Genomic DNA, 25,987 nt, shown 5'->3' with positions numbered 1-25,987 from the left:
AATCTCAGGGTTGTTTTGATTTGCATTTCCCTTATGACTAAAGATGTTGAACATTTCTTTAGGTGTTTCTCAGCCATGTGGCATTCCTCAGCTGTGAATTCTTTGTTTAGCTCTGAACCCCATTATTTAATAGGGTTGTTTGTTTCCCTGAGGTCTAACTTCTTGAGTTCTTTTTATATTTTGGATATGAGGCCTCTATCTGTTGTAGGATTGGTAAAGATCTTTTCCCAATCTGTTGGTTGCCGTTTTGTCCTAACCACAGTGTCCTTTGCCTTCCAGAAGCTTTGCAGTTTTATGAGATCCCATTTATTGATTCTTGATCTTAGAGCATAAGCCATTGGTGTTTTGTTCAGGAAATTTTGTCCAGTACCCATGTGTTTGAGATGCTGCCCTAGTTTTTCTTTTATTAGTATGAATGTATGTGGTTTGATGTGGAGGTCCTTGATCAACTTGGACTTAAGCTTTGTACAGGGTGATAAGCATGGATCGATCTGCATTCTTCTACATGTTGACCTCCAGTTGAACCAGCAACATTTGCTTAAAATGCTATCTTTTTTCCATTGGATGGTTTTGGCTCCTTTGTCAAAAATCAAGTGACCATAGGTGTGTGGGTTCATTTCTGGTTCTTCAATTCTGTTCCATTGGTCTATCTGTCTGTCTCTGTACCAATACCATGCAGTTTTAATCACTATTGCTCTGTAATACTGCTTGAGTCCAGGGATAGTGATTCCCCCTGAAGTCCTTTTATTGTTGAGGATAGCTTTAGCTATCCTGGGTTTTTTGTTATTTCAGATGAATTTACAAATTGTTCTGTCTAACTCTTTGAAGAATTGGATTGGTATCTTGATGGGGATTGCATTGAATCTGTAGATCGCTTTTGGTAAAATGGCCATTTTTACTATATTACTCCTGCCAATCCATGAGCATGGGAGATCTTTCCATCTTCTGAGGTCTTCTTCAATTTCTTTCTTCAGAGTCTTGAAGTTGTTATTGTACAGATCTTTTACTTGCTTGGTTAAAGTCACACTGAGGTACTTTATATTATTTGGGTCTATTATGAAGGGTGTTGTTTCACTAATTTCTTTCTCGGCTTGTTTCTCTTTTGTGTAGAGGAAGGCTACTGATTTATTTGAGTTAATTTTTACCCAGCCACTTTGCTGAAGTTGTTTATCAGCCTTAGTAGTTCTCTGGTGGAACTTTTGGGATCACTTAAATATACTATCATATCATCTGCAAATAGTCATATTTGACTTCTTTTCCAATCTGTATCTCCTTGATCTCCTTTTGTTGTCTGATTGCTCTGGCTAGAACTTCAAGAACTATATTGAATAAGTAGGGAGAGAGTGGGCAGCCTTGTCTAGTCCCTGATTTTAGTGGGATTACTTCAAGTTTCTCTCCATTTAGTTTAATGTTAGCAACTGTTTTGCTGTATATGGCTTTTACTATGTTTAGTTATGGGCCTTGAATTCCTATTCTTTCCAGGACTTTTATCATGAAGGGGTGTTGAATTTTGTCAAATGCTTTCTCAGCATCTAATGAAATGATCATGTGGTTTTGTTTTTTCAGTTTGTTTATATAATGGATCACGTTGATAGTTTTCCATGTATTAAACCATCCCTGCATGCCTGGGATGAAGCCTACAGGATCATGGTGGATGATTGTTTTGATGTGCTCTTGGATTCAGTTTGCCAGAATTTTATTGTATATTTTTGCGTTGATATTCATAAGGGAATTTGGTCTGAAGTTCTCTTTCTTTGTTGGGTCTTTGTGTGGTTTAGGTATAAGAGTAATTGTGGCTTCGTAGAAGGAATTCGGTAGTGCTCCATCTCTTTCAATTTTGTGGAATAGTTTGGATAATATTGGTATGAGGTCTTCTATGAAGGTTTGATAGAATTCTGCACTAAACCTGTCTGGACCTGGGCTCCTTTTGGTTGGGAGACCTTTAATGACTGCTTCTATTTCCTTAGGAGTTATGGGGTTGTTTAACTGGTTTATCTGTTCCTGATTTAACTTCGGTACCTGGTATCTGTCTAGGCAATTGTCCATTTCCTGCAGATTTTCAAGTTTTGTTGAATATAGGCTTTTATAGTAAGATCTGATAATTTTTTGAATTTCTTCTGATTCAGTAGTTATGTCTCCCTTTTCATTTCTGATTTTGTTAATTTGGACACACTCTCTGTGTCCTCTGGTTAGTCTGGCTAAGGGTTTATCCATCTTGTTGATTTTCTCAAAGAACCAACTTTTGGTCTGTTGATTCTTTCTATGGTCCTTTTTGTTTCTACTTGGTTGATTTCAGCTCTGAGTTTGATTATTTCCTGCCTTCTACTCCTCCTGGGTTTATTTGCTTCTTTTTGTTCTAGAGCTTTTAGGTGTGCTGCCAAGCTGGTGACATATGCTCTCTCCAGTTTCTTTCTGCAGGCTCTCAGAGCTATGAGTTTTCCTCTTAGCACAGCTTTCATTGTGTCCCATAAGTTTGGGTATGTTGTCCCTTCATTTTTATTAAATTCCATGAAGTCTTTAATTTCTTTCTTTATTTCTTCCTTGACCAGGTTATCATTGAGTAGAGCATTGTTCAACTTCCATGTATATGTGGACGTTCTTCCCTATTGTTGTTGAAGAAGCCCGCGGTGGTCTGATAGGATTCATGAGATTATTTCTATCTTTCTGTAACTGCTGAGGACTGTTTTATGACCAATTATATGGTCAATTTTGAGAAAGTACCATGAGGTGGTGAGAAGAAGGTATATCCTTTTGTTTTAGGATAGAATGTTCTATAAATATCTGTTAAGTCCATTTGGTTCATGACTTCTTTTAGTCTGTCTATATCTCTGTTTAATTTCTGTTTCCATGATCTGTCCATTGATGAGAGTGGGGTATTGAAAACTCCTACTATTATTGTGTGAAGTGCAATGTGTGCTTTGAGCTTTAGTAAGGTTTCTTTTATGTATGTAGGGGCCCTTGTATTTGGGGTATAGATATTTAGGATTGAGAGTTCATCTTGGTGGATTTTTCCTTTGATGAATATGAAGTGTCCTTCCTTATCTATTTTGATGAATTTTAGTTGAAAATTGATTTTATTTGATATTAGAATGGCTACTCCATCTTGCTTCTTCTGACCATTTGCTTGGAAAGTTGTTTTCCAGCCTTTCACTCTGAGGTAGTGTATGTCTTTGTCTCTAAGGTGTGTTTCCTGTAGGCAGCAGAATGCAGGGTCCTCGTTGCATATCCAGTTTTTTAATCTATGTCTTTTTATTGGGGAGTTGAGACCACTGATGTTGAGATATTAAGGAATAGTGATTATTGCTTCCTGTTATATTCATTTTGGATGTGAGGTTAAAAATGTGTGCTTTTCTTCTCCTTGTTTTGTTGCCAAGATGATTAGTTTCTTGCTTTTCCTAGGGTGTAGCTTGCCTCCTTATGTTGGGCTTTACCATTTATTATCCTTTGTAGCACTGGATTTGTAGAAAGATATTGTGTAAATTTGGTTTTGTAATGAAATATCTTGGTTTCTCCATCTAGGTGAATTGAGAGTTTTGCAGGATATAGTATCCTGGGCTGGCATTTGTGTTCTCTTAGGGTCTGTATGACATTTGTCCAGCATCTTCATAGTCTCTGGCGAAAAGTCTGGTGTGATTCTGATAGGTCTGCCTTTATATGTTACTTGAACTTTTTCCATTACTGCTTTTAATATTCTTTCTTTATTTTGTGTATTTGGTGTTTTGACTCTTATGTGACAGGAGGAGTTTCTTTTCTGGTCCAATCTATTTGGAGTTCTGTAGGCTTCTTGTATGCTAATGGGTATCTCTTTCTTTAGGTTAGGGAAGTTTTCTTCTATGATTTTGTTGAAGATATTTACTGGTCCTTTGAGCTGGGAGTCTTCACTCTGTTCTATACCTATTATCCTTAGGTTTGATCTTCTCATTGAGTCCTGGATTTCCTGTATGTTTTGGACCAGTAGATTTTTCCGTTTTACATTATCTTTGACAGTTGAGTCAATGATTTCTATGGAATCTTCTGCTCCTGAGATTCTCTCTTCTATCTCTTGTATTCTGTTGGTGAAGCTTGTATCTATGGCTCCTTGTCTCTTCTTTTGGTTTTCTATATCCAGTGTTGTTTCCATGTGTTCTTTCTTGATTGCTTCTATTTCCATTTTTAATTCCTTCAACTGTTTGATTGTGTTTCCTGGAATTCTTTCAGGGATTTTTGTGATTCCTCTCTGTAGGCTTCTACTTGTTTATTTATGTTTTCCTGTGTTTCTCTAAGGGAGTTCTTCATGTCTTTCTTGAAGTCCTCCAGCATCATGATCAAACATGAATTTGAAACTAGATCTTGCTTTTCTGGTGTGTTTGAATATTCCGTGTTTGCTTTGGTGGGAGAATTGGGCTCCGATGATGCCATGTAGTCTTGGTTTCTGTTGCTTGGGTTCCTGCGCTTGCCTCTCGCCATCAGATTATCTCTAGTGTTACTTTGTTCTGCTATTTCTGATAGTGGCTAGACTGTCCTATAAGCCTGTGTGTCAGGAGTGCTGTAGACCTCTTTTCCTGTTTTCTTTCAGCCAGTTATGGGAACAGATGGTCTGCTTTCGGGCGTGTAGTTTTTCCTATCTACAGGTCTTCAGATGTTCCTGTGGACCTGTGTCTTGAGTTCACCAGGCAGGTCGCTTGGAGCAGGAAGGTTGGTCTTACCTGTGGTCCCGAGGCTCAAGTTTGCTTGTGGGGTGTTGCTTATGAGCTCTCCATGAGGGCAGCAACCAGGAGGACCTGCGCTGCCCTTTCCGGGAGCTTCTGTGCACCAGGGTTCCAGATGGCATTTGGTGTTTTCCTCTGTAATCAGTAATGTGGGCAGGGTGTAGTCTCTTCTGGTTTCCCAGGCGTGTCTGCCTCTCTGAAGGTTTAGCTCTCCCTCCCACGGGATTTGGGTGCAGAGAACTGTTTATCAGGTCGGTCCCTTCAGGTTCTGGCAGTGTCTTGATTTATTACTTCTTATTGATGATTGTAAAAGAATTCCTAAAATTAGATTAGTATTTTTAAGCTCTTTTACAATAGGACTGCTATTATGTTCTCTCTGATAATCAAAATTGCATTGAGAACTCTGCCAAGCTTAAAGTGTTATGAGTTAATTGCTTCTGCAATACCAAGCAGGAATCTACAAATTAGAGCCCATTCTAAGAGGGTACAAACCAATTAACCACAGTTCATAAAAAGGGAATGAGTGATTTACTATAGGTGGAAGGACTGAACATAAAAAATTGACTGGATTTGCCTATAGGAAATTCCACTAATTCCTTTGTCACAAAAATTACAGCTTTTAACTCTCTCCATGAACCTGTAGAGCCTTTGACAGATGATGACAAGTTATCCTGATAATTACTCTTAACGGATATGCATATAAACATTCCCTGTTATCAACTTATTATTCAACTTATGCTTTGAATTCCTGTGCAAGCTTGAGGTGAACTTTTTACCATGTGATACTGTGTTCAGAAAGATATACAAATGCTGAGGACAAAGAGAGAGAAAGCTTTTTAGACAGAACTGAACAGAACAGAACTCAAGAAGAACTTAGAAGTAAAGGCAGAGTGTTGAAAGTAAGGCCTTGAGAGTAAGGAAATTATTGTGACATAAGAGCAAGAGGAAAGGAGATAAGAGGAAGAGAGCAAAGAGAACATTTTAAGCGAACTTTTTGGAGGCAAACTTTTGTAGAAACTTTTTGGAGACCTGAATAACTTATAAATAAAGGTTAAAATCACTTCTCAAGGTGTCCCTTTTCCTGAGCCTTTAACAAGCAAGAGGGAGTTAGAGCTGCTCAGTTCCTGCAGACAGAGAATAAAGGCTACTTTCTTCTGTCCCCTGCTGAGGTGTTAAAGCCAGTGACTATAGTGTCTAGCCTCAAGGAAACTCAGGCAGCTCAGCTAGAGTAGTAAAGAGACTTAGGCCTGAGATGGGTGTGATGGTTTGTATATGCTTGGCCAAGGGACTGTCAGCATTAGAAGGTGTGACCCTGTTGGAATAGGTTTGTCACTGTGTGCTTGGGTTATAAGATTCTCATTCTAGCTGCCCGGAAGCCAGTATTCTGCTAGCAGCCTTCAGATGAAGATGTGCAACTCTCAGCTTCTCCTGTACCATGCCTGCCTGTGTATCACCATGTTCCCTCCTTGATGATAATAGACTGACCCTCTGAACCTGCAAGCCAGGCCCAATTAAATGTTGTCCTTAAAAGAGTTGCCTTGGGATCAGTCCCTGTAGCCACTGCCACCATCACTCCTCAGCCAGCAGCTAGGAGTCACCTCAGGTCTGGGTCTGCGGAGGACTCTAAGAGGCTGCTGACAGTGCAGTTGGATGCAGAGGGCCAGGTGCTCCTCAGGATATGGTATTGGCTTCTCCATGGGTCCAGCCAGCAGTGTCCCTGTGCTGGGAGTGTTTCTACCACTCCGAGGAGACAACATTCAGAGCTCTTGGACACGGTGACCTTGTGAGAGCTGGCGATAATTTAATTGCATCTCTAGGTTTTCTAGGCACATTGAGAACCATGATCAGCTTTACTAAGAAAGAGTTTGACTACTGTATCCTCGATGAAGGCTTTACTGCTAAGGACATTCTGGACCAAAAGATCAATAATAAAGTTTCTGCCTTTGACAATAGGCTGCTTTCTCTGTTGGGGACCTTGGAGACATTGTAAAGAAGCATCTGGATATTGCCTCTGTATCCTCTGGAAACAGGAATACAAGAGTAGTCAGTGTTAGGAAGCTGCTGGCTTCTGCCTATGTCCAGAACTGATCTGAATCAGTCCCACAGCTCCCTGCACCCAAATCCTGTGGGGTAGAGAGCTGGACCCTCAGAAGTGCAGTCAATCCTGAGAGTCAGAGGACACAACTACTTTCTGCCCATATTCCTGACACAAGAGGAAATTGCCTAGTGCCATCTGTGCCCTCTGGGTGAAGGGACCTGGGAGCAGTCAGGGGCGGGACACTTCCATTGCCTGGGCCCAGAGCTGAAATCCAGTCACCAGGTGTGAGGACAGAGTTGAGAGCAGAGGTGTGACCTCCTCTTCTGTGCCAGGAGGATTCAGGTCACAGCAACTCAGGAGCACCCTATGTTCACGTATCCGGCTGAAAGAAAGCAAGTTTACTGTGGACTATGCACTATACTGGAATTTAGAAAAAATGAGCATATTTTTCCACTAGTCCAGGTATAATATATTGAATAATAACCTTGTAGCTATCTCTGAATCGGAGTTCAAGAGAGGTATGAGCAACCTAGAATACCATGTGGATGCCTTCCGGAGAACATCCCCAGAACTGAGGTGAAAGTTCTGATTATGTTTGCAGTGAACGAACCTGCCTAGGTTCCATTTTAACTGCTATACCTGCAAATACACAGAGAAGTCATCTCACATCAAATTCATGGTAATTGCATAGATCCTGTAATCACTGAGAATGTGCTCCATGCAAATCTTCCCAGCGTACACACAGAACATTATAGGTGATTGTGATGTAGAAACACACCAGCACCCCTGTAAGTCTATGGCTAGTGTAAGGCAATTTGTGAGAGGACAGAAGAGGAAAATGTCCTCAGACCTTTCCGGAGAGATCACAGGAAGAAAGGAGTAGAAAATACCAAGAAATCCAGAGGATCATATATATTGTTTCATGGCCAAAATTCACATGAACTCTACCAGAACAATACTCTCAGTAGCTCTTTAACTTCCTGATGCTGAAAACCATGTGGGTGGTCATTCACCCAAAAAGGGTATTTATTTATATAGGGAAAGGATATTCAAATGGCTTCTTCCAGCGTGTGTTCCTACCTGAACATTAATGCTTAATATAAAGATTCCCCAGGATATGCTGGAGTCATAAAAACAAATGTTGAGTGGGATATGTAAATAGTGACAGGAGCCTATAAACAGCTCAGTCACTGATGTGCTGTCCTCACATAAATCGACATAGACTCAGGGTTCTTTCCCTATTACCAATCTTGCTTAGCACGTTCCCAAGGCTGTGTAGAGCTGTCTTGTTCCCCAGCAAGGGATCATATCTTGGTGGTGGACTAGACTCTTGTTCTTGTTCACTCTTTCAGACTTTCCCCACAGTGTGCAGCTTCTTCTAATCGGAACTCTCTTTACCATAGCCTGAGTGACTTCATGCCCAAAGATAGAATCATAGGAAATCTCCCTAACCAGGATCCAAATCAACAAATTTTCTCCCCATCATGTGATTGTGCTACAGATATTTTGAGTAAATAATTAATAGCTTGCATGGATTATCTCACACTGAATCAGAATCTTTGGAAGGGCTCCACCCTAATGTACATTTTTACTCCTTGACTGATGGATGTGTGGATAGATTCTCCTTCAAGGCTACTCTGGGACCACTACAACCCTGATGCTCCCTAGTTGCAATGGCAACACCTACTCCTTGTGGTGGAATCACTGGGTTAACTAAAACTTCTGTTCCACTTTCTGAACATGGCTTCTCATAGGGCTACGTGTTCTTACACTCCCAGACCCATCTGAAGTTCATCATTTCTCCTAACCTCATTGAGGCTGAAATTAACTGAGAGACAATGATGTTGATTAACAGCACTTGCAGAATGCTACACAGATAACATAGGGGAGTGCTTTGGATTATCTGTGCACCTAAAGGGGCTCCTGAAACTGCGCTATTCTTGCACCACAGCATAGCTATGGGACTTTTGCTGGATGACGATGCAACTCAAATTCTCAATGAATAAAATCCAAGCCAACCTCCCAGGGGAAGCTGTAGTTGCCAAGGTAGCTGGAAAGAAATGGTAGCAGGCAATGTGGAAAGGAACCTCGGAGAAGACACAGTGAGTGACATAACCTTCCAGTGGGCTTTCACAAATCACAAAGAACAGAGAAGCAAAATAAACTCATGGATTTTATAGAGAAGCCTTGTCCTTACCTCCCTGTACTCCTTTCCTTTGATGTGCTCCAAAGGATTTCAATGCAGATCAGTAGTTTTACCCCTAGTCACTTGAAAATCTACATTACAGGTGTTTTTTTTGTTCTCTTTTTGGGGGGTTGCATTTCTAAAGGACTTTAATATCCGACTTCTGCACCATAACAAAAAGGGACCTGCAAGCTCGAGGCCTGTAACATTGTCACCACTGTGAAACACAACTCACTTGAACATATTTCCCACTCCTCCCCCAGACTTCACAAGATAATTCTGTTACAAATTTTTTGAACACAGAATTAATTAATAAGTTAAGTGTCCTTTGGCTGTACAGAGCTAGATGGAGATGCCAAATGACTGGGCATTTCATGTTTCATGGATGTAAAGTGAATTCTTAGAGTTCATTTCTCATGAAATTTGGAAATAGAGGGAAACAGAGGTTCACTACTGAAAAAACACATACACACACGAACACACACACACAAACACACACACACACACTCACACACACTCCTATATATAAATTCCCATACCAAAAAGACTTGAAAAATCATCCAGCATTAGAAAAACACACAGCATGACCATAAACATGCTCAGCCACTGCTGGTAAACACACACACACACACACACACAGAAACACACAAACACACAAAGGTAAACACTCACATGCACAAATGAAAACTTTGCTCTTATGCAACACATTTCCTGTGAGGAATTACTGGGAACAATGCTGTGTACAAGTCTCTTAGACTCAAGCCGGCTGTGCTGCCCTGGCCTGTACTCATTTCCACATCAGCAAACCTTTCTATGCAGATACTTGATGGTGCTACAAATAAGTTACATGTTCTGCACAGATAGCCTAAACAACACAACATCAAATTCCCAAAGAGATTTCTAGGAAAAGATTCCATCAAGCACTATGCTGACTCATCATACGCCCCTCACTAAAACTACCCTGTTTCCTTCTTAGAAGACCTTGGAAGCATCAGAGAAGACAGTGACTCATGGTCAGTTACCAGGAACTTTTCTTCACATTAGAGTTCATGTGATATTAAAACAACCTCAATGTCAGTCAGAAGGAGGCTAAATAAATAACATACAGTGACTTTTCTGAAATGCAGCACTGTGTACAATATTGAGAGGGAATCTATCCTGAAAGAATGCCGTGCCCATGATATAGTCAGCAAAGCAATGTCAGCAGAGGGATGCACTCTAGGATTCCATGCAAGATCATGGCGAAGGCAATAAGACAAACCAGAATCTTCCCGGGGGGATACCTCTGTTCAGGTAAAGTGAAGAAATCTAATCCTTATTTTGAAAATCACTGAATGGTTTAAGAATGTGTTGAGAAAATAAGAGACGGGGTTCCAACTGGAACTGGACCGGTGATGCAAAGACTGCTGGCCAGCACAAAACAGGAAGCTTCAGGTTTGTTGAGAGACCTAGGCTTAAAGGACTAAGTTGGATAATGACTGGACAAAATTGCTTGTCATGAACTGGCCTCCCGCATGCTCCCTATGATGCAGGTCAGCACAGCAATGCACCTTCCTTGGTGAGAATTGGGGGTACATATGGATAACTTTGTTCTTGAAGTCTCCAATCTCTCATGCCTACGCTCAGCCTTTGAGAAACCTTTTCAACATCCTTGCTCTTGTAACCAGTTTCAGACTGTAAGGCCCAGATATGAACACTCCAGGAGCACTCAAATAAGACAGGACTGACATGCTGCTCTTCAGGCTCTGTAGTTACCCAAGATCTATGAAGCATGAAGTCACCATCTTCATATATAGGGAAAGGGGGGAGGAAGAACAAAAGCCACCACAAATGACAATGAGAACCTTTTTTTTTTTTTTTGCCATTTCAACCAGGCTCTCCTCCTTGAAAACTACTTACTTCCTGGAGTCTCACAGGATCCCTGTAAAGAAAATGAGCTCCAGGCTTTTGCTTCATCCCTCAAAGCCCTGTTCTAATTTAAAGAGGGGCTCACACATAGCACCCTCCACACATAATGGCATGTAGTGTTGTGATGTGTGATCAACCTATCTCCTTAATAAACTGCAGATTCTCGAAGAGCAGGAGCTTTTGCTTTCCAAACATGCCGTTTCTTGAAAAAGGTCTATCTCCACAGAAAGCCTTTTAAACCATCACATAAATGAACACTTGGATGAGACAGAGGACAGTACATGGATCAGTCAATAGACAGTTTCACTGTTTTGTCTATGTTTATGGTAAGACATGAGGACAACCTGACCCTGAGGCCTAATCCTACCTGCTGTTGCTTGGCACTGGGGACACAGATGTTCATTCCGGCCTCTTCACAGAACCTCTTTACCTCCATATAGGATGCTGGCAGTTCAGTCTGCTCCACCAGCAGTTCTCTCTTGTCATTAAGCAAAATCTGTATTTTGTTCTTCAATTGAGCTTGTTCACGCAGGACCTGGGAGTGCCTGATGCTGAACCACAAACAAAAAATGGTAAATCCCAGCAAGCTTCTATTTGCCTGTCACTCTTGCAAGTGCAATCATCCCTTCAAGGGTCCTCATCCCCAGACATCCCCAGAATAGAGCCACACTATACAAGTTAGCACCAATTAGAGGAGGTCAAATCCAGAATCCACAATCCACATGAATCAAAGTACTTCTGAAAATCCTGACACTAAGACAATTTATATAAATCAAGGAAAAAGAGATGGTCCATATGGGTGCTTATATATCCATGGTATGCTAAAACCATCTTCACGTAGTGGGGAAATCCCCTCTGAGGGGTAGTTGAAGACCCAATAGCTATACAACCTTTCCATGTGTTTCTCATGCATCACAGATCTTTAAATCTCCTGTCAGAGTCCTACAGGTTCAGAGTTGATTGATATTCCCATCCTGGTACAAAACTTTCTATCTTGAGGATCCTCAATGGGGGTCTTCTACACACTTCACATGTACGACAACTGAGTCCAAGAGTTAGTAATCTACGACCCTTGCCAGGAGGCAGGCTTCTTGTTAAGAGTCAGACACTATGGAACCAGACCCTGAATTTGGTTCAAAGTCATACAGGACAGAAGCATTTCCTGCCTAGTGCTGGGTTCTCATCTCTGTCAGTGACTCACCGGTAGGAACTGTTCACTTGTATGAGCTCCTTGTACCTCTCCATGGCATCACTTATTGAGTTGTTCATCATTTGCATAGCCATCATTCTCCTCTCATGTTCGGATTGAAGTATTGGCAATTCGACATCCAGCCTGTGTTGGGACATGGCCCAAGGAACAAATAACCCTCTGAACTCCAGATTTCAGAATTAGGTGAATTGTAAATGAAAAAACCCAATAGAAAATTCAATTTTAAAAAGGAGGGTGGAGGGTGGCAAACGCAAAGACCAGAGCAAAAACACAACAGTGAGACTCCAACAATTCTTTCAAGGAAATATTTCCCCGCAAATCAGCAAAGAGTTATTTTGAAATAAGGACTCTTTCAAAGGCTGTGGAGATATGGTTCTGCAAAGACCTTCTGTACTGGAGTGGCTTGGGTCCAACAGATTCTTGTGATGATGTTTCTTTTGTTTTGAAAACAGGGATTCTCAAACCTTGTTTCCTACTGTTCCATGAATTCCCAGAGGGCATAACTACTTTGATAGGGAAGAGGATTTGTAACCCCTCCTTCCCTCAGGAGAGTCCTATCTACCACCTAAGTAAATACAAGGTGCAAAGTGCTCTGTTGATCCATGTGGGCTTCCACACCATCATGACCTACAAACTGTCCATCACACAAATCCTCAGATCTCAGTAAACTCCCCAGACTCCCTGACCGTGACCATAAAACCCACAAATACTTTCACATACTTACATACCAACCAATATACAAACACAAGCAGAATCCCAACTACATGCATGGAGGTGCCACAGAATCAGTGTACAATGAACAAAATCAGAGGAAAAGAGTGATGACGTCCAGGCATTTCATTCCCTCACTTAGAGGCAGCAAGTGTGACCAGGTCCTTCTAGCTGTTGACAGAACCAACGCTAATCCAAGGAGCTCAGGGACAAGTACAAAGAGGTTGACCCTAAACACGCAGCACCTAGCTTATCTCACAAGCAAATGCCTGCCAAGGATTTAAAATCCAGGATGAGAGGTGAAACTCTCTCGTGCTATGAGGAAATCTTGGGTTAGCAGAGAGAGAACACAAGACGGTGAACAGGTTACTGGGCATAATGACTACCTGAGGTCCCAATCATCATAGATATAAAAGTCCAGGATTTGATAAAGTTCATCCCTCTCGAATTTACACTTCTGTATTTTAAGTTTGAGTTCCTCCAGTTCCTTTCGACACTTCTCTTGCTCACTGATGACAATTTGGGATGATGTCTTCCTACCAAATCCTGATAGATAAATAGATAGATAGATAAACCCATGTGAATTTGCATATTTGAGGCCCCATGGGCAGAAAACATCATTCTGAATCCCAAAAGGAGGTTGAGGAAGGGGAAATGGTAGAGACTGGGTGAATCCCTGAAAGAACAAAAAAGCTTTCTTGAACTGGATTCTTAAGCTATGTCCCTCTTCCCAAGCTCTAATGCCATACACATGCCACACTCACTATTACAGGACCCCTGACACTGAAAGTTATAACCTGACTGAGACATAAACATCTGGGACATTGTTATCTCATATCAGCTGTGGTGCTGATAATCCTGGAGTTCGTAATGCTTAGCACCATCAAGCTCTAATCATGTGTGTTCCAGCCCACAGTGTCTGAGAACTCAATTCATGACTAGGGGTGCATCCTTCCTTGTTCTCGCCATCAGAGACTTATGTAACCTACAGTAATCTAGAGGATGAAGTGCTTCAACTCCCAACCATGGATGGTCACATTGTTAATCTCACAGTGCCTGCTCCTGCCATTCATTGACACTCACAATTAAAAAGCTTCCAGAAAAGAAACTGAAGGCTTACCACTTTCTGACTTTCTCTCAAATTAATGATTACGAACTCCTGACTCTTGGTTTGCCTTTGAGAAATACCAAGGCTCCTGCTTGTAAGGCCTAGTCTTAGAAGGCACATCTCAAACCTACCTCCTTGAGGATATTCCCCAACTCTGCCCAGGACTCACCAAGCCTTCCCCGGAATGATTTCCTCCTTCCTGTTTTACTAGAGAGGAGGTCATCTTCCTACTGCCTTGGTGTGGTCTCTCCTTGATCTCCACTTTCCTTGCGAAATAGCCTGAGCAGCTGGCGAAACATGCCTGCTTGTGAACCCAAAGGGAACTGAAGGAATATCCCAAAGGCAGTTGGTGTCACCACAACACTGGTGACATCACAGAAGATTCTAGGGATCTCTTAGATACAATAGATTGTCCAGTGAAGGGCTTACTGATGATGTCAGTGGGAAGTTCTACGGTCTACCTGCTAACTAGCTTTCCCCAAACGGATCATTTTCTGTGGGGGCCCTTTCCTCCAGTCTCTCATGTGTGACTGGGAATACTGTTTGGCAACCTCTATTCCAAAGCTAGATGTTTCTCTCTGCTTCATTAGAGGTCATCAATGCTTTTGCTGGGGAGAGTCGCTTACAACCCTGAATTAGAGAACAGAGTTTTCTTAGCACCCAAATCTCTAGGGACTAAGAAGGAGGGAGTTTTTTCAGTCAGGCTCACTGCCTAGCCTCTCCTCTTCGGCTGAGTTCACTGGCCTATGGGGCCCTAGTACATCGCTTAACCATCTGCTCATGACTGCCTGACCACACTGACCACCTGACTGCACTGACTTCTTAAAGTCGTTCTCTAGAAAGAGCACAAGAAACCAAAGAGAAACACCACAGCAAACTTTTCCCATGGGCTTTGCTTAACCTTAAGTGCTTTCATTATTTCTTTAAAAGAGTGAAATATAATTTCAGATATTCATATGGCCAAGACACCTGTGCAGTAGTCATTGCTTTATCGAATGTGGTGCTAAATCAATAGACTCCTTTATTCTATCACAATGTTATCTGTATGCTGTACGATGTATCTTTAGAAAACACAACACTAAATTCCTAAAATCTAGACGTTTTAAGACATCAGCTCATGAAGAAACATAACTGCCTACCTATCTAGACTGGCCTTTTTTGCTATACTGCAGGTACAATCAATTTTCCACACTACTTCCATGATTTTCAAGAAGGTTTAAGACAAAAATAAGTTGAACATAATGGCCAGAAAGGGGGTTCTGTCAAGTTGTCTTATGTGGGACAAGATACCAAGCTATGACTGGTAAGTGTAAAACCACCTGTTCCCCAAACTAACAGAACTTACAGAAAATACACACTTTCTTATCATTCCTCTGCCCCGATGGTCAGTGATTTATTGAACACCTACTACGATCCTAGCACTGTGCATCTAAGGGTGTGATGGTGAATAAACAACTTAATAAAAAGCGTCATTAAGGAATAAAGAAAAATGAAACATAACTTTGAAACTCAGAATTCAATACAAGCAACAACACCATTTCTTAACTGGTGATTTCTGAAAACATCATTTTTTCCATGGGCTTCTACTGAAATGATACTCAGTCTCGATTTTGTAAGTCACAAATAGGCAAGTCACACTTCATTCTTGACTCCTACAACTGTCAAAGGGACAACACCATCGCTGTCCATTGTGCTTCCCTATCAATCCTGCTATGGATGGTAATAAATTCCAGTCTTTTAAATGTGAAAACAGGCCACCAAAAATCCTTGAGGGAAAAGGTTGTTAAAATTACACAAGCCTGTATATTCTCTAAAACTTTCACATAGCATTTTACTGATATCACAAGGCAAATTCACCAAAAATATTTAACCAATAAAACCAGAAATATTGAATAGCTCTGCAAATAGGATCAATAATCATATATACTTGAAAACAACTATCATGGAAACAAACTTCATACTATTAGAAAAGATACATCACAAAAAGCTACAGAAGCAGCAAAAAAGACACTACATTTCTTGGTTTAAAAGTTAGGTGATACACTTGATCTTTAAAGACAGGCAATGTACTTGATCTTTAAGCCCTTCAACTGTGCCCTGTCCACATAGAAGCTGAAGCCGTGGATGACAAGGCCAGATGCAGTTTCACAATGGCCTCTTACACAGCATCACAGTGGTCTACTTCACTAGATGGCTCCAGGGTGATAACAGAGAAACTTTCACAGTTCCTGAGCACTTCTGAGTTCAAACACCACCAGTGCCCACTCTGTGCTGTTGGCACATTCTGACCTTCTCCTAAGGGTTGTCAGCCACAAAAGGGACGGGTTAGCATCAGACAGCATTCACTGCCCTATCCTAAAAACCCCCTCGATTCTGAAAAAGCCACATTCCATGCTTGCTCCATATTTGAGGAAGCCAAATGGTTGATCTGGCTCAAGGCTGTACTTTTCTTAGCTCATCAACTTTCTTTTTCCACTTCTTCTCACAGGAAATATTTTTTTATGCTGCAACTACACTGCAATATTTGAAGGAAACCAACATAAACTCTGGGTGTCACCTCTTGAAATTTAAAATTCACAAAATGAATTGTGGCTTTCTAAACAGCACCATGGAAAATAAACAAAAACAAGCAAAACCATTCCAAAGGAACTTGCTGATCTGGAGGGCTGCTCATAGCAGGCAGGAAAGAATTAAATTATGCAGAAGTGTAATCTCTCAGAGCTTTGGAGGCTAAAAAAGGAAATTTCTGTTCATGTTCCCTTTCTCCGAGTAATTGAAGGAGGGGTATTTTACATCCTCCAAATTCCATCCCTTGCAAGGGGCAACCAATTACAAAGTAGATCAGAAGAAATCTATTAATATATATTCACTACCTAAGGTTTAAAGAAAATATCTTCCCACGATCCCCGTCCTTTAACATACAATAGAAACATTACAGGGAGTGTGCCACCAGGCTAAGCTGACTCTGAAAAGCCTGTCCTGCCCTGGCAGGTACAAGGCCATTTAATTCCAAGTCAATCTGGAGAGAGGTGACACCCCCAAGGTGCTCTGGGGATGTCAGAGCACAGCTCTCATGCACACTCCAGATCACCTCTCCATTCTTTCCCAATGGCATGGGTTTTGCAATCCCTGCTTCAGCTCTCCAAACATCCCTGAACCCTCCCTTCCCCTACCCAGTGGGCTCACTTTGCAAAGCCTCCTTCCACCACTGCTTCCCCAGGGCTGGGAGAGCAAGCCCAAGGAGGGGCGCGGGACTCCTACCTACCTTGATGCTGCTGCTCTGGTGGTGCAGTCTGCCTGGCTCTCTGTCCCTGGGGACCAGACCCGGGAGCCGGGCTAGGGATCCGCGGGAGCGCCATGCCTCCAGGTCCCCTGGAGGGCTGGCTGGGGCTTCTTCCCTGGACACTGCCAAGCTGCAGTCTCTGTTGGAAACCCTGCTGCTGTCATAGCGAGGCTGCCCTTGGCCCAGGCTCTGGGCTCCGCCCAGGCTGGTCAGTTCCCCCTCAGGGCTCAGCAGAGGCCCAGGGCGGGTTCTAACGCCCCCCTTGACCTACCTGCAGCAATCGCCTCCTGCGCTTCGCCCTGCCCCCTACAGGCCACAGGACCGGTCCAGGCTTGCAGCGCAGGCATTGCTATTGTGGTAGCCACTCTCCTAGGCAGGCTCAGCAGGGCACAAGCCACAACCTGCTGTCCTCACCTGAAGGCATCCTGAGGGGGCTGAGGGCCCACATCCTGCAGCTGGGCCACAGGGCACCGGGCCATGGTCTTGGCTCTGCACCTCGTTGCCAGCCTCTCACTCAGAACCCGGACCCTTTCCATCCTGCTCCCGCTGAGCTTCCTCAGTAGAGCAAACCATTACACATACAGAAATCAATTCCTTATGTGCCCCAGCTAAACCCAACGTGCACGACTGGTTGCCAGTATCTGGGGTAGGGATGGCATGACTGACAGGATTGGGAGACAGAAGATCCACCCCCCACCCCACCCCCAGAGGTTATTTGGTGTTTCCACGTTGTTTCACGGAGGTTTATCATTGTAGACTCTCTCAACTGTGTCTTTCCTAAACCTGCCACCAGAGATGCTTGCTTGTCCAACCCCTAGTGGGTACTGTCCAAATCAGGACCATCTTTTGGGACAGGGTCAAAAATCAGTGATCAATGTGTAACTCACATATGAAAAGACTTCCTTAAACCTCCATTCCTGGAACCTAGGAAGAGTGCAAGACCACTGCGTAGCCTGGCAGAGCCATTGGCAGAGTGGCAGGACTCTTGTTCACTGTGTCATACCAGAGGCTCCACCCACCTCCCTGTACCAGGCACTCTGAGGTCCATCACCTGCCTGGTTCTAGCTCCAGTTTTTCTCTCACTGTATTCCCTGTTATGGAAAAGACACTGTCCCTGGGCCCAGGAGTACCTGAGAGTCCCTTAGGACTGAACTTAGAGATCTTACCCTCATTAGCATGATATGGTACCAAACTGCCCAGAAGTCCCTAAGGAAATGAGCTTTCCATTCATAAACATGCCCACCCTTTCCTCAGATGCAACATCAAAATCCCTCCCTGTTATTCTTGGGGTGTTTTAATTCTGATCCCCTGGCATGCTTTTGTAGAACAACTGGGCAAGTCAAATAGGACCTACACATTAACAAATGTTTCTTATGCATAAACAACATTTTAACTGTTTTTCAGGCCCCACCCTCCATATGAACTCCTTTCGTAGTTTAGCCTCAAAATACTTTTGTCTTCAGATACTGAAAGACCCCCGGAGAGGACCTTTCCCTCAAGAGGAGTCCCAAGCGCCCAATGACTGAGCCGAGTCCACTCGGATGCAATCAGCAAGAGGGTTTATTGGAAAACACAGGTACCTGCGGGCACACAGTCTCTTCGGAGGACTTGCGCGCCCAGCAGCTCCAGCATGGGGCTTTTATAGGGATTGGGGAAGCAGAAGCGCGCCCGTAACTAAGCAGATGCATAGTTACGGGGACTGGTGGATTCAAACAAGGCACATAGACATGTTCACATATGATTGGCTATTTCACATGATGAGGTAATAAGGTATAGCTACACACATTGGCAGGTTTGGGGCGTCCTGAATGTCGGGGGCTGGGGGCTTATCTCTTCCTGCCAGGTGGCCTGTGAGTCAGATCCGGTACTCCTGGTCTGTTCTGCATTCCTTTCCTTTTATGGTCTGTTAGTTCTAGTGGCAGGGCGGCGGGGCTGCCTGGACTTGCTTTTCACGGTGTTTAGCCCTGAGTCTGAATTTAAAACTTATGCTTTTAACTTCATATTTTTAAACCTCAAATCTGTATAATTTTCCTTTCATTCCCCTCTTCTTCTACTAGGTAATTCTAATCTTAGAATTTTGATATCAAGTCTCATATTTGGTCTCACCAGTTGTCCTAACTGACTGGTACTGTTGTCTCAGAACCATCAACTGCACAGCACCCACTCGATTTTTAACAAAAGCAATTAACCTGTATGTCACGCAGGGTCCAAAAACTAAAACCAAGAAAATTATTAGTAATGGCCCAGCCTTATAGCAGAGAGTAGGGTGTCATCCAGGGAGACCAAGTGAACCAAGACTCAAACCAACCTTGTTGGGTGTCTCTATCTTTTTGTAGGAGTCAAACCTATTAACTAGTTTCTTTAACACACATGGACCTATAATCAGAAGCAGAAGCAAAATTAAGAAGGGTCCCATAAGGGAAGATATCAGGGTAGTCATCCAAGGAGATCTACTAAACCAGCTCTCGAACCATCCCTGATATGCTTCTCTGTCTTTTGTCTAACCTTTCTCTAAGTTTATTCATGGAGTCTTTAATTACTACTGAATGGTCTGCATAGAAGCAACATTCTTTCAGTGTAGCACACAGGTTCCTTCTTTAAGGAATATCATGTCTAATCTTCTCCTATTCTGAAGGACTACCTCTGAGAAGGAGGTTAGGTATTCTTGGAGGTCAGCTAAAAAGTCTTTCACTCTTTTTATATCTGAGTCAATGGCAGTTCTGAATTCTCTATAAGCCTTGCATTGCAGGGCAATGGCAGATGTCCTTGTGCTGCCCTTGCAGCACCTAGATAGCCTTAAGTAATTCTCAACTCTTTTTTTTTTTTGTCTTACTAAGTCTTTAGCATCAGGATTCCAATCTGGACACTATCTAAACCTACACACCAAGGTCATGACTAGCTTTTAGAACTTCTAAACTTATACAGATTGTGATCCCTGAGGCACAGTCCCAGGAAGTGTTAGGAATACTAACATATGCAATGTTACATCATTTGTAATAGAAATCAAGCCTATCCCCACACCTATCTTGATAAAACCCGGGGCAAACATGAAATTAAGTCTAGGGAGCTTTTTGAAGATCTGAGTTTCCCTCTAGGTCTCAGCTCTCAGCCCCAACAGCTAGTACACGGCTGGTGAGGGCTGAGAATTGATGGCTGTCAGGGTGGTCAGCAGCACCAGGTACGGTCCTTTCCAGCAAGGCTCGAGTGTCTGGGCTCGGTGCCATCGTATGTAGCTGAGTCTCCGACCTGGATCTGGTGAGATGTCTCAGGGGTCCCCGGGGCATAGGCTGCTGCCAGCTCTGAGCAGATTTCTTTCTGTATCACCTGTAGGTCTTTTAGCCTGGCATACAAATCATTATTACTATGACATGTTGGTTCAGTAACATCATCTAATACAGTCAGAGGAGCTGAGGCCCCATATAAGATCTCAAAGGGGGTAAGGCTGAATCTGGAAGGGGTATTTCTTGCTCTGAAGATAGCAAGAGGGAAGGAGTGCCACCCAGTCTGTGCCAGTCTCCATGATCAATTTAGTCAGGGTCTCTTTTAGAGTTTTATTTATTTACTCTACCTGTCCTGAACTTTGAGGTCTGTAAATACAATGTAATTTCCAATCGACCTCTAAATACTTGGCCACACCCTGGCTTACCTTGGCAACGAAAGTAGGGCCATTGTCTGACCAGATTACCTTGGGCATTCCAAATTGGGGGAAGATTTCTTCCAGTATCTTCTTGATGATTGCAGAGGCCATCTCTCGTTTGGTGAGGAAAGCTTCTATCTATCCCTAAAAAAGTATCTACAAGCACTAGGAGATACTTGTGATCATATTTTTCTGGTTTTATCTCAGTGAAGTTCACTTCGACTTTTCACTAAACTCTCTAGGTCTCTTTGCCCTGTTTGCTTGCTAAGCATTCACTACTGACATACCTTACATTTTTTACTGTCTCTCTGGCTAAAATCTTAAACTCTATTACATACACCTTAACTACTTGGACATACTTCTTATCTCCTAAATGAGTCCATTTCTGTATTTGGCAAAGTGAGTCTTTTCTTTGTTCTCTGGGAAGTATAGCTTTCCCCTCAAGTGTGCCATTGTCCTTTATCTTTTAAGCAATTTCAGCCTTTTCTAAGTGAGGCCATCCCTTAGTCCAATCCCAGTTCCCAGTGGCTGTCTCTTGCAGGCCTGCAACCAGGATAGGCTCCTGCATAGCCATTTCCCGAGCCACTTTATCTACTTTGTTACTGCCCCATGCCACTGAATCTCTTCCTTCCTGATGTCCTGGGCAATGAATAGTACTCACAGTTGTTGGCTTCACCAGGGCATCCAAGAGATGGCAAAGGCATCTGTGGCACTGATGTATGGGGGAGGGGGGGTTGAGGTTCAGCCATCCCAGATGACATTGTGTTGTCCACCATGGCAGCATCCACTTGTCTCTGACCTTCATTCATGAAGAGAACTGTTCCCGTCTGTAGACAAGGTAGCCTCGGCTTTCAGCAGGGGTCAATCAGTCAGTCGCAGAGGTCTTTCCTCCACCCATGGGCTTCTGCCAGTGCTTGACACTCATGTTGCAGTGGCTCCAGGTCAGGATTGGGCAGCAAGGTGACCAGATTGTCCCCAACCAGTGGAGAATCTAGGCCATCGCAGCTGACCAGTGGTCCCATTTTTTGGGATGTTCTATTCAAAGGCAAAACATCAGCCACTCTATCACAGTTTAAGTCCTGGATTGGGTGATAATTGTTAGTGCCCGGCTGGCAGGAGTGACGTGTTCCAGGCAGAAAAGCACTGAGCCACACATCTCCCAGCATCAGGTACTGGTGCACTGAGACAGGTCTTAAGCTCCACATTCACAGTCTGTAGATATGCATACATATGGCCTCACCCAGCTATTTTAGCCCATGCAAGCCATTTTGGAGACCAATTTTCTCATGAGCAAGGGATAGGGGCAATCAGGGATGACCATGAGCTAGTGGGTTACCTGGCCCACGCCAAGGTTCACTGTTCTTCGGGCAGTCCATAAGTATTGTTTGTTGCCAGTAGCCCCCTGTACCCAAGGTCTTTGGATACTGTCCCACTGCGGGATAGGAGCACAGAGTGTTGGGTCCCTGTATCCACAAAACAACTGGGCGGGCTTCCCTCCTATCTCTGCGCATAGACAGCACTCCAGGACCGAGAGGCTCTCCAGTGTCCCCTCTTGTTCTTTCTGGGGCAGTCCCTGACCCAGTGTCTTTTTTTTTCTTTGCATTAGGCACACTGATCTTTAGCCAGGAATTCTCTTCTGTTGCCAGGTATTGTCTTCCTAGGTTCCCTAACTACTGTGGCCAGTACATGTTCCTCTCTTGTCTTTTATCTCTCTTTAGCTCTCTAGCTTCCTCTTCTTTTAGTCTCTTTTCTTCCCTAGCTTCCTGCTCTTTTTACCTTCTTTTCTCTTTCTCTTTGTTTAACCTTACTTTCTCTGTAACTTATACTAACTCTCAGCAACTTAGCTTAACCCTTCAAATTTCTGTAACTTCCTCTTCATACCCTTTCCTTATCTTAGCCAGATTGGTGGGGCATTTTCCAGCCCCTAGGAGACCCACCCTTGGAGCCTGGGGGCAGACCCGGAGCACTCCCTACCTTCAGGCGTATTGAAGTCAGTTGGGAGTGAGGGCCTTCCACCCATGTCTGGAACATTCTTTCTGGCCTCTAGTAGGATTCTGTCTTTCCTCAGTGGTAAAGAAGACCTGTAACAGTTACTAACAAGTATCTCAAATGGGATGGTGAGAAAACAAGAGAATCTTGAGAATAGAGGTCCACTGAAGAGGGCAAACAGCATTTAGTCACACAGCTAAACCAGGAGGCTTTCTTGGACAAAAAAGGCCAAAAAAGGCAGCCTATCTGTTACCGGCTGTCTCTCTGGACTTAGATTTTCCCTTAAGGAGTACCTCCCTTCAGTGTCAGCTTGGTGGCTTTGCCTCTCAAGAGAATCAGCCTCCAAATGACACTAGGCTTCCAGTAAGAACTAATAACAAAAGGAAGGAGAGATGGTTAGAACCTGGGTGCTAGATACTAAGCAGCTGACAAAAGAATTGTAACCAGTTCACCTGGGGCTTTCAGGACTTTAGTAGCAGCCCTTTACCAAACTGTCTCAGTGGGCTATAGGCCCATGGAAAAGAAAACATTAATCCTGACTGGCAAAACAAAGTTCTTCACAGTTGTAGATTCTTTTTGAAACTATTTTAGGAGCTTCTCTGCCCCCCAACCTGGGGCATCTCTCCTTGGGGAGGAGGCTCAAGAGAGAAAGATAAAACTCCTGGCAGAAAACAATTTCTCTCAAGCAAATTATTTTCAACTTTTAACTTAAGCACCAACAGGACCAAGTAAAACTCTTTGACGAACAAAGCAAACAGTTTCATGATTTCAAACACAGTTGTCAGTCCAAGATTTTAAACACAGTTGTCAGTCCAAATTCAAACACGAAACAAAAGTCAAAAAGACACTAACAGACACCAACACGTCCAGAAAACCACAGTCAGGTCACAAAGAAGACAAACAATTTCAACAGTCAAACAAGTAACAAACAGACACGCCTCGAGGCTTTGGTACCAAACTGAAACTAAAAATTCAGATGAAGTCAGTGAGGGTCTTGGATCCTCTACTCCAATAAAATTCAGATGGAGTCATCAAGGGTGCGGATCCCTCCGAAAACGGATGGAGGTGCCACGGATCCGGATCTCCCTCTCCTCCAACCACCCTTGGAACGTCTTCCAGGGCTGCGGGGGAGAAGTCCGAGCTCGTCAGCTCCTTCTCTAGCCCTCCCAGATAGTCCCCAGATCTGAGCCTATTGATCGATCGTTCACAGGACAAGACACAACAGACAAGACAAACACCGGCCGGCTTACCTCCCAGTGGGTGGTCGGTGATCTCTGGGCGGAGGGTCTCCAAATCCCGGGGCGAGCCCCCATAATGAAAGACCCCTGGAGAGGACCTTTCCCTCAAAAGGAGTCCCATGCCCCCAATGACCGAGCCGAGTCTACTCGGATGCAATCAGCAAGAGGGTTTATTGGAAAACACAGGTACCTGCGGGCACACAGTCTCTTCGGAGGACTTGCGCGCCCAGCAGCTCCAGCATGGGGCTTTTATAGGGATTGGGGAAGCAGAAGCGCGCCCGTAACTAAGCAGATGCATAGTTACGGGGACTGGTGGATTCAAACAAGGCACATAGACATGTTCACATATGATTGGCTATTTCACATGATGAGGTAATAAGGTATAGCTACACACATTGGCAGGTTTGGGGCGTCCTGAATGTCGGGGGCTGGGGGCTTATCTCTTCCTGCCAGGTGGCCTGTGAGTCAGATCCGGTACTCCTGGTCTGTTCTGCATTCCTTTCCTTTTATGGTCTGTTAGTTCTAGTGGCAGGGCGGGGCTGCCTGGACTTGCTTTTCACGGTGTTTAGCCCTGAGTCTGAATTTAAAACTTATGCTTTTAACTTCATATTTTTAAACCTCAAATCTGTATAATTTTCCTTTCAATAGTTTTGAAGGAATTGTAAAATCAGCTTTTCATTTAATTTATTAGATGTACTGTCATAAGTGTGTTTGAGTTTGTGAGAGGACAGAATGCAGGGGTCTTCCTGAAGGAGTTCTCTCTCTAGTAGTGATGTTTTCACTAATCACCTAGAGGATCCTGCCCCTCCTGTAGTAGACTCTAATCCTCTGCATTTACATGTCAATAGAAGAAACCTGATGTAGCCAACAAAGATTCTTCAACCCTTTCCCTGAGAGCTCTGAACTGAGTAGGGGCATCCAGAGGGTCATACACCCAGAATGGGTTGTTGTTTTAGTTGTTTGGTTGTTTGGTTGTTGTCCAACCCCTAGTCCTACCATCTACTTCACAAATGCCCTCCAAAATGAACACTTGTCTATTTCATTCTAAATTCCCAACAGATCCTATCAGGGAGGTTTCTTGAAATAAACTTGGCATTTAAATTAAAACCTTCCCCAAAGCATCTTGGCAGATCTGTAACTAATGATGCCAGACACCCAAGGCCTGTGCCAGGTTCTGATTGATCCCACCTAAGTACTTGTCTCCCACACACGTGTGTTAGAAAGATACTTTCTCCATGAGCAGCCCACCGTTAGGTACCTTGATGTGGTGACAGGAAGAGTCATGTTCCTGTAACATGCAATTCTTGGCTCCCAACATGTTTCTTAAGCTCAGTTAAGAGGTTTTCTTCCTTACAAACAATACAGTAAGCAAGTATTTCTCCTCCTTCCTGCCTGTGTTTCTTCAGTTACTAAGGGATTGCTTTCCATCACTCCTGTTCTGTGAGCAATGGTGTTCAAGAAATTGTAAATAGTATGCCAAAATCCTTGCTGAAGTGTTTTCATGGCATTGTAAATTTCATAGACGTTAGAGTTATTTGCACACCCACTTATCCATCCATATTGAGCTATAAAACCATTTTAGTCTCCTACTACAGAGTCAACATGCTGGGATACACAGGGGTTCACAGAGATTGAACCAACAACCAAAGAGCATGCAGGGGGCTAGACCTAGGCCTCCTACACATTGTAGCAGATGTGCTACATGGTCTTCGTGTGGGTCGCCAAACAATTGGAGTGGAGATCGTTGCCAACTCTATTGCCTGCTGTTGGATCTTCTTCCCCTAACTGGACGGCCTGGTTGTGCCTGGGTGGGAGAGGATGCACTTAGGCCTGATATGACTGGATGTTCCAGGGCGGGGCAGTACCCAAGTGGGGCTTCCCATTCTCTTAGAAGAAGGGAGGAGGAGGAGGTAGTGGGGGAAGGATTTGTAAGGGTGGAACTGGGAGGAGAGGGGGATGAAGATGGGGGGTGATTGGGATATAAGTGAAAAA

General features: G+C 43.4%; 1 protein-coding gene and 1 long non-coding RNA gene across 4 annotated transcripts; both read right to left on the bottom strand.

Annotated features, from left to right (window-relative positions):
• Positions 1-408: 408 nt before the first annotated feature.
• LOC148003266 (disks large homolog 5-like) lies at positions 409-24,299 on the bottom strand. 3 transcript variants are annotated; one of them, XM_087568235.1, is made up of 5 exons: positions 24,008-24,299; positions 13,127-13,286; positions 12,021-12,152; positions 11,187-11,370; positions 409-5,006 (listed from the first exon to the last, which is right to left on the bottom strand). In XM_087568235.1, the coding sequence occupies exons 1-5, from the start codon at positions 24,114-24,116 to the stop codon at positions 4,983-4,985; spliced, it is 609 nt and encodes a 202-aa protein (XP_087424361.1). In that variant the 5' UTR covers positions 24,117-24,299; the 3' UTR covers positions 409-4,982. The 3 variants fall into 3 exon arrangements, with proteins under 3 accessions (XP_087424361.1, XP_087424362.1, XP_087424363.1); XM_087568236.1 differs by lacking the exon at positions 24,008-24,299 and adding an exon at positions 17,114-17,307; XM_087568237.1 differs by lacking the exon at positions 13,127-13,286.
• LOC148003267 (uncharacterized) lies at positions 18,674-22,872 on the bottom strand. Its single transcript, XR_015629303.1, has 2 exons — positions 22,743-22,872; positions 18,674-21,803 (listed from the first exon to the last, which is right to left on the bottom strand). It is a non-coding gene; the product is annotated as an uncharacterized LOC148003267 (long non-coding RNA).
• Positions 24,300-25,987: the final 1,688 nt, after the last annotated feature.

This window comes from Rattus norvegicus, chromosome 9 (assembly GCF_021556685.1).
Source record: "Rattus norvegicus strain SHRSP/BbbUtx chromosome 9, alternate assembly SHRSP_T2T, whole genome shotgun sequence".
In the NCBI taxonomy this organism is placed as follows: domain Eukaryota; kingdom Metazoa; phylum Chordata; class Mammalia; order Rodentia; family Muridae; genus Rattus; species Rattus norvegicus.
The sequence above is the reverse complement of the archived record's forward strand: the minus strand, read 5'-3'. Positions and strand labels throughout refer to the sequence as shown.